The 9324-nt window shown below is 44.7% G+C and overlaps 1 protein-coding gene across 2 annotated transcripts in view; it reads left to right on the forward strand.

Moving 5' to 3' along the window:
• The window catches only part of RHOQ (ras homolog family member Q), a 22035-nt gene continuing 12711 nt past the window's right edge, over nt 1–9324 (forward strand). For both annotated transcript variants that reach the window (XM_059841213.1, XM_059841214.1), the window contains exons 1-2: nt 1–203; nt 360–418. In XM_059841213.1, coding sequence (XP_059697196.1) covers nt 62–203; nt 360–418 — 201 coding nt within the window. In that variant the 5' untranslated portion in view covers nt 1–61. The remainder of the gene's footprint in view (nt 204–359; nt 419–9324) is intronic.

The following is a 9324-nucleotide window of genomic DNA, read 5'->3' on the forward strand; positions in this document are numbered from 1 at the left end:
GATGCCGAGGGGCCCGGCTCGGCGGGGCGCGCCCGCGGGGCCATGAGGGCGGGCTCCGGCCATGGCCCATGGCAGCGCGGCGGTCATGCTGAAGTGCGTGGTGGTGGGGGACGGCGCCGTGGGCAAGACGTGCCTGCTGATGAGCTACGCCAACGACGCCTTCCCCGAGGAGTACGTGCCCACCGTCTTCGACCACTACGCAGGTGAGCGGGCGGGGGGTCCCGCTACCGCCGGGGGCGGCAGCCGCTCTCTCCCCTCCCTCCTCCCTCCATCCCCTGGCCTTGCCTTGCCGGGGGGGCCGACAGAGGGGTCGGCCGGGCTTGCCCCCCCTCACCTGCTGTGTTTTTCCCCCCCCGCAGTCAGCGTTACCGTCGGGGGCAAGCAGTACCTGCTGGGGCTGTACGACACCGCCGGCCAGGTGAGTGCCGAGCGCTGCCCGCGGTCCCGGCCCCGTCCCCCCGCCCGCCGGCGATCCCGGCGCTGAAGTTATTCGCAGGGCTGTGGTCCGGGCTGGGCGGTTCAGAGGAGGGTTGGCGGGGGTGGGGGGCGATTGATAAAATCCGGCTTTAAAAGAAAGCCATCGATCCAGCCTCTATTCCCGAGGGCGAGCAGGCGGAGACGGGCTTTATTTTTAGCGGTGCTGGGGCCGAGGCGCCACGGCATCGCCCGGCGCTGGGGTGGGGGGATGCCCGGCGCCTGCGGGGCAGCGCTCCGGGCCGGGCATCGCCACCGGCCAGACCCCCTTCCTCGGGATGCCGACTCTCCCACCGGCTTTCGGGGTGGGAAACGTGCCCCGTTCAGCGCAGAGGGCACACACTGCCTCAGCCGCCTCGGGTCGGATGGAGAGCTAGGCTGCCGCAGCTTGCTTTGGTTGTGGTTTTACAGCATTCAAATAGCTACAAAGAGTTGTTCGAACTAAAGGTGGAAAATAACAACATGTAATTCTCAGCCACTGCCTTTGAGGTAACCTGGGTTTCTTTTGCTGTCCCAGACAACTCAAGTGATTGATTTGGTTAAGATCATTACAGCCAGTTGTGAAAGATGCTGTGATGTCAGCATGGCTCTTAAGTAACTTTAGTGATGGATAAAATACTGGCTGTTTGGAGGGGTCACTGGTCTAGTGGTTTCTAAAGGGCTTCGTGATTCAAATCAGCTCTTCCTTAGCTTAACTTGCATGGCACCAGCCACGAGCCAAGGACGGTCTCCAGGGTTAGAGTACTTTCTGGGGATCACTTATTTGAAACTGTTTGTGAAGAGCCTGACCCCAGGAGGTGCAGGGCATATACAGAAACGCAGCATGGGTTTCTCTAAAGTTGTGTATTCCCTATATTAAACTTCTTCTTGCAGTGTGAGCATGTGCCTTGGTCTCACATGACCTCAGACATGCTTCCCTGTTGTAAAGAGCAACTTGTAAGACAATCTCACTGAAGTCGCATAGACTGAAGCTGTAATTTTTAACCATGTTGTTCCTATACTTAATTGAACAACTTCTGCCTGAATTAGTGGACCTTTTTAGATCTGTATATAGCCTTGAGTTAGGGAATCAACATTTAACCAGTTTTATATCTTTGTTAGGCCTGAAATCAGTAAAAAAATTAATTCCATGAGAATTGTAGGAAACAGCGCCATTTCCAGAAAGCTGATACCCTGAAGGATGAGACTCTTCCCACAAAGACTGACTTCATATTTGTCATCTCCCCGATATAAACACAAGCTAGTCAAATTTATGCCAGCTAAGTGCATTTCTTATCATAGTCCTGGTTTTGAATAGTAATTAGTTCAGAATACAGCTTTAAAATGTTGCTTAAGTAGGTTGCAAAGTGAGGATCTAGTGCTCAGACAAAGCATTTAGTTAGTGTGCAACTTTTTTTTTTTTTTTTATAGTGAGCATTGGAAAGTGTGAAAGTGAGCCTAGCACTTCTGTACATATGCACGGTTAATTTGGGGGTGCTTGTTCTGGGCTTGTTGCTATTAATGTGAGTATGAGTTAGCTCTGTGTAACCTCAACTAAGGTGGCTTTGTGGTACCTCACTCACCTGAATGTGCTGACTGCAAACACAGGTGACCTTTGGCCTCCTCAAAAGTCAGTAGGGTAAACTGACCAGTTTTCAACAAACAGCAAATTAGGGTGTTATTGTTACACTAAGAAAAACTTTTCGGTGTGAAACTGTATATAGAGAAAGTTGAGGTAAGCTTTTTTCCCCAATTTTTGAAAAGCTGAAATCTTCATTTTGAATTCCAGGGCAGTTTTTGAGGCACCTAGAAATAGATCTTGTTGGCCTGATTCAAAGGACCCTCAGTTCACACAGGGTGTTTTAATGAGGCTACCTTTACAGATATATCTGGTGTTGGCAAAACTCCTCTTTTAGTCAGACCTGTGGTACTAATAAAATCTTTACCACTATCCCCATTCCACTTCAGCACATTTGGGGAACTGGTGTATGTCAGAGACTGCCCACAGGAGCCCCATCCCAGCCTCCAGTACAACTAAAGAAGGGAGTCTGTATCAAGATGCCAGTCCAGCAACTTCATTTAGTTAAAAGCTGCTTTGTCAGAGCAGCTGACAAGCCTGTCTTCCCAAAGCTACACAATAATAGAAAGCTTACATTAAAACTTAAATTTATATAGTAAAGAGCAGAAAATACATGAGTTGATGATGTCTTCTCTGTGTTGGGGAAACAGCATGCTGTACCTGGTACATGCCTGCTGCTTCCACAGATTTCTGTGTGGATTGAATACATTGCTGCCCAAAGCTGGGATTTCTATGCCAGCATACCTCTGTGTTTTTGTCTCTAATTCTGTCACCCCCAAATAATTTTACTGTAAAATATTGGCCTGATAGTATAGTTTTATAAAACTTGACTGTATGTGATCACTGTGGTATCTAAGCAGTTCACAATCATCAGCAGGTTTATACTTCCAGCCCTGGACAAAGTAAGTGGGTCCAATCTATAGATCTCAGTTCAGGGGGAAGAGGAGTGAAAGGGGTTAATGAAAGTTCAGATAGTGACTTACTCCAAATCCATGCAGAAAGCTGTTAGCAGAAGAAAGATTAAAGACAAGATTTTGATTCATAGCTGGTGCACAGCAGGCTCATCACCCTGAAATACTGGCTTATCAGTGTGTGGGTCTCTTTAACTTGCGTGGTTATGTATTTAGCAACTTGTGACAGACTTTGCTTTGGCAGAGGAGTTGCAAGCTTTTGAGTTCATCCAGTACTCCTTTCTAGCTCGCTTCCTCACAACACACACAGGATCACATGTAGTAACTATAAGGATGACATAAGGCCTCATATCTTCATGAGTTTAAAGTAGATTGAAAACAAACCTATTAAAATCCCATTTTTTCCCTGGTAATATATATAGCAAGGAAAAATGCCACTAGTGGTTCACAAAGTTCAGTTTACACACAGGCCTTTGAGTGTTTGTGAGTTCAAGAAGGCTTTTCTCTGTCTGAAAATACTGAGGCCCTGGTTCAGCAGAAAATAGCCAGTACAGCTGCTGGGCTGTGGAGGCTCAGAGAGCCATTTGGGTTTGCAGCTGTGGAGGCAGCCTCCCATATCAGGGAGGTGGGTGGGAATTCAGTGCCATTCCTCCAGCAATTCCTCCCAGAGGTGGAGCGAGCAGCTCCTTTTAGCATGCACTGGGTGGGTTTAGAGCAGGTCTTGGTTTCCCCAGAAGATGAGAACTGTGGGACCTACCTACACTGAGGACACATCAACGCACTGAAGTTTAAACATGAGGTGCTTGTGATGCTGATGTTTGGAGGCCTCTGGCTTTGCAGCAGCCTCTCCTGGGAGACTGTGTGTCAATACTGCTCTTCATTGAACAGGGGTGCATAGCAAAATCAGTTTGGGAAGAGAACCATGGCTTCATCAGGGGTCTGTTAAGATCACCATGTTGGAGAGGTTTTGAACTACTGGCAAGTGATTATCAGTTTGCTCTTCCAAGATATCAGAAGTAATACTGCCAGCTCTCAAGATGTTAACATTTTTTGAGGAATGTCCTAAGCACTAACAAAGAGGTGCCACATGTCCCTTTGCCATGTCCCAGGTGGTCAGAATAAGTGGTAGGACACACAGGAGTTGCCTTTTGGGGATTTTGTTCTATATTCAAGGCTGTTGTTTAAAATGACAGTTGGAGTCTATCCTTCTGCTGGTTCCTTTTGCTGTAGGATTTTAATTCATAGTGTCCCCTTCTTCCAGTGTGTGCTGACCACATACAGGGGGAAGCTCTGCTCTGCTCCTGTGTCTTTGCTGTAAAGGATGGTTGGGATCTAGAGGAAGGATGGGGGAGGCTGCAGTAGCAGAGCCTGTACTGCTTGTGTTGCTCTGGGAAGAGATGCTGAGGCATGGCATGACTGTTTGGTACAGATCTGGCACCAAGCCAGCATCTGGGCAGAGCAGGCTATGGTGAATTATGAGGCACTACAGTGCAGTGCCTCATAATAACATTTATATCCCTCAGCATCACTTACTGTTGATACTAGAGGGGCCTGATCAGACAAAGCTGAGGTGAACTGTGTTCCTTGGCTCTCTGCTTTTATATCTCTGCCTTAAACACCCTAAGACAGGGTCTGATAAAATGAAGCTCTTGGTGCCTTCTCACCTGTCCCCACAACAGTACCAGAAAACATGGTATTCACAAGCACAGAACAAGCCACTTTGCACATCTCAGCTCAGATGGTCACACTGGTTACAGCCACAGCCACCTTAATTCAGATAAACTGATTTTTTGATTGTAACAGAAGCCCTGACGCTAAAGGAATTTTATATTTCAGTTGGTCAGACTGCTGAAGTGTATAAAGCTAACTCAGTTATTAGGGAGATGAGTGTCTGCATTAAGGAGAGGTGTAAAAACAGATGGTTATAAATGTGAAGGTATCTGCATGTGAGGTGGGTTTTAAAATGGATAGTTCCCAAACCTGTTAGTTGCTATAAATAAATTGCAGTAATCTTTATACTCCTTGCTGGCTCTTTGTCTTGGCTTTGGTAAGTAGCCCTGGTCTAGCCCTAGGTACCACTCCAGTATCTTACTGAGAAGAGAGGCAGCTGCTGGTCTGTTGCGAAATAGAAATGTCCCTCCTCAGAGCACACTGCTCCTTCTGAGTTGCCCCTACCAGGCAGCCGTAGCTGCATATGTCAGCCTGGAGTGAAGCAGTCTCACACAATGCAAAGCCTGCCACCCTTTACTGCAGAGGTGTAAACACTGAGACCTCCAACATGATTTTGGCAGATCTAAACGTGAAATGTTAGCAACTAACATCCTGTCCTCTTTCTGCCCCCTCTGTGCCTCCCTCCTCCCACATGCATTTTGCCTCGCTCCCTTTACATGTCCCAGCCGAGCTGGCAGCTGGCACTGGGGAGGCTGTGAGCTCATGAGCTCACTCCCAGCCCAGCGTGCTGGCCTATGAATAGCTCAGCCTCCGCTGAAGCTGCTCTGTGCCTCAGGATGTTGCCAGCCACGTAGATTTAACAACTGGATGTATGCAGATAAAATAAAAACATGCCTAGTTTCTCCCTTTGGAATTTAAGTTTTTCAGTGTAAGAGGAGGTGAAGTGCCTGAGCTAACAATCTCTATGTTTAGAGCTCTCTAGATAAGGGTTTAAGCAAAGACAGGTTTCTCTTTAAAAGGAAAAGGACTTATACCTTCAGATTGGTTATTAAAAATGGCCTTGCAACAATAATACTCTCAGTGCAAAGCCTGCATCTAAATGCCGCTTCGTGAGCTGTGACTCATGCTTTGAAAGCACGGCAGCTTTCCTAGAAGGATAGGTAAGCATTGTTATCACCAGATGGGGAGTTGCAGAATGGGAGATGGTGTTCTGAGTTCCCAGAAGCATCCACTAGATAGATGTTGGAAACTCAAGACAGTTACATTTCATTTTCAGAGTGCCGAAGCCCTGCAGTACTTCTGAATAGTGACACTGAGTTATGTTAAAACCAAATCTAAGGGATGCATTTGAAAATGTAGATCCAGAATATCTTTGCCACTTTAACAGCAAGTTAATGGCAGACCAAAATAAAGAACACAAGGCAAACCAAGTTTGACAGGTTCTCTGAAACTTCAACTTTTGATATGTTAAAAGAACATTTTTATGAAGACTACTGACCTAGGATGGACCCTTGCTAAACACTGATTACATGGCCAAGTAAAAAGCCCTTTTTTCCCAGGTCAAGAGTCAGTAGATATCCTCTAGTTTGTGACAGAGAGCTGCCTGAATTTTACTAAATTTTAATTTCTTTGAGGCACAGTGACATCTTACAATGCTATCTAAACATGACCAGCTAAAAAGGCAACACTGAATACAAATAGTTACTGCTCTTTCAGCACAAAGTTATTGAGTATCCTCTTACTTCCCAAGTTCATTTTAAGATGGTGTGTGCACCTGGACTCAGTGGAATATCATATAATCTACAGCTGTGCTCTGCAGGAGGCAGGAGTGATGGAATGGGACAACTGGGTAAGGTAGCATGACTCGTGGAGTTTTTCTCATGGAGAACATATGAGACCCTGGGAATTTTTGTCAGGTCCATACTCAGACTTCTCCATTGAAATCTGTTTTCTTTACAAAGAACTCCTGTTTTGGTAAATAGGAGAAGTATAAAAAAATGCAGTTTTCATTTACAGCCTAACTCCTGATTCAGCCTCCAAGCTTCATCTTAAAATGAAGTAAACAAAATTAGATGGAGTACTGTCTCCATAGCATGGACCTGCAATGTAAAAGGGTGTGTTAGGGTCTAATCCAAAGCTCTGTGTTAGCTGGCACCCTACTGCTGATTTCAGTAAACTTTGTTCCAGTTCCTTTATTAAGAACACACGGACAAAGTGGATGTAAAACCTGCTTCAGCAAGGTTTTGTTAGTCCTGGGCATTCAAAATGATGAGCCAGCTCTTCCTACCCACATACAGCACTACCCAAAAATCTGGGAAATTAAAATGGTTTTGCCCTTTGCTGCATGTGGGTTTTCTTTAAATCTTTGGCCTTCATCTATCTCCATGTATCAACCTTTCTCTGTATATGTGGGGTACTAGAAATTAATCTTTTATTTAAAGGTGAAAAGGATGCGCTTTTTCTTTATAGAGACTCCAGGAAGCTGGTAATTAAGAAATAATATAAAGCACACTGATTCAAAATCATGCAGTTCTATTGTGAATGATAAACTTCAACATCTCAAAAATGGATGCTTTGGGGCAGAACTTTAGGACTTTTTTTTAAGCCTCCAAATTAGCACTTGCATTTCTAACAAAATTGCTCCTCCCCTAATGAGAAAAAATGCAAAATAAGGACACAGAGGAGAAGAACTGTGTCTTTTTACTGCTTTGTTCTGTGGTTTCATAAGCAGCCTATTTGTTTGAATTGGTGATCGGGTGAGTTGTGTTAAGAAAAATGTCTGAGTGCTACGTGACACTTACAGCAGTTCTGAAGAGGTTGTGTCATTTGACACTTTACAGTTACTGTCCCCAGTCTGTTTTAATCCTGCTCCATGCTGCATCTGTGCTGTGGCACGTGTGCAATAATTCTTTGCTATGCCAGGCACTCAGTGGTGTGCACAGAAAAATGCAGGTGGCAGCATTATTCTCCAGAGCAAAGCAACATCTGTCAGCATCCTAGGTGAGTATATTGCTCCACATGAATAAAACAGATTCAGAGTACCTCAGGCAGCTTGTGCTCTAAATTAGATGTAGTCACGAACACTTTAAGATCATCATTAGGATTAGGACTTAGTGCTATTTCCTTGTTGGTGAGGTTTCCAGTTGGGATTCAGTGTTGGAGTCAAGAAGGGATGGATGCCAGGTATGACCTGGGATGTGTCTTTAGTTATGACCAGCAGATAGGCCAGCCACAGGCAGTGAGATGGCTTAAAACCTCCTCACCTAAGAAAAACTGCCTGGGGTTTTTCTTTCAATTGCCTTAACATCTGCTGATGTTCTCATCCTCAATGGGAGCTGTTAGCCCTAGCAAATGGAACTTGATATAAAACAATGTGCAGAAGACTCTTAGGAACTCCTTTCATTCCAGAAACTCTTTCACTGTGATGTGTTCATTCAAGGTGCACATGATGGCCCTGGCACTCTCCTGAGAAGTTGTGTGATGGGAGCTAATCTTGAGGAGGCGGCAAAGCTGTAATCTTCTATGCGTTCCTCAACACTGGACTGAAGAATGTGCTTTTGGGGTTTATTTGTAAAAGGTGAAAGGGAATGGGACACCTAACTGATCAGTCTTGTTTGTCTGATCAGTCTTTATACAGGTAGCAAATTAAAAGACTTATCTGATATTATATGGATAACTGTATTAAACCAACTCTACTCTGTAGGCTGTTTTGCCTGTGACAACATGTCATATTCTTCTGTGAAAATAAAGTCAGAGAACCTATCTTTCCAAAGAGCAGGTTCTGCAGAGGATCTGTCCAGATCTCCTGTGTCAGGGTGCATCTTATTTTTTAACTTTATTTGCTGTATCTGAAAGAATGGAAAATCCTGATTGTTCGTGGCTGTTCAACTGGGGTGAATTGCTTTCCTGGGGAAAATGGAAATCTGATGAGGAAAAAATGCTGTTCATAAAGTCACTGACAGTGGGAAAGAAATGCAGAGCAGGACTGAGATTTCTTATGGGCAAGGAGTGAGAGGGTTTGTCCATGCCAGCTACTCTGCCATTTTTTAGGAGCTCATAGTGGGTAGACAACAGGTTTAAGTGAAGGTGTTCAAGTGAAACTGTGCCTGCAGTCAGCTGAATACATGTTCTGTTGATACAGGGGCTAAAATAAGAAGCCCTATAGAGAAAGTTCAGAGACTTTCACTTTTAGAAAACCAACCAGCAAGTTGAAATTCTCATGGTGATGGAGAGAAGGGAGTGTGCTATTGAGACCATCTAGGAAAGTAGTTTAGCATCACCACATGGCAAGATGTAGCATTGGGACAGTACTGAATCCCATATTAAGGCTAGGATCAAATCTGATCACATAAAGGCAATTTTGTATATAATCAAAGAAATATGCTGTCCCTCCTGTCTCTAATGATCTAAAATCCATCTTAACTAGGCTCCTTCTTCCAGCTAGTTATTTCTGTCTATCCAGAAAAGCTTTTCAGAGATGTAAGCAGCTGCCCAGTTCTCAAATATGCCAGGAGGAAAGTTTTGTTATTTAAAAAAAAGGTAACTCACAAACCCTGGGCTTTTTCAATGTATAATTCATATGTTCCTTGAACAGTCCTCCTCACAGGAATTCAGAAATGGATTTAGATCAGTTTACTTCATTTTTAGAATACAATGGAAGAGCACTTACTCTGCATACTTGCAGCCTTTTCTATAAATTAAAAATAGATG

The sequence above is a fragment of the Haemorhous mexicanus genome, chromosome 3 (genome assembly GCF_027477595.1).
Source record: "Haemorhous mexicanus isolate bHaeMex1 chromosome 3, bHaeMex1.pri, whole genome shotgun sequence".
Lineage (NCBI taxonomy): Eukaryota > Metazoa > Chordata > Aves > Passeriformes > Fringillidae > Haemorhous > Haemorhous mexicanus.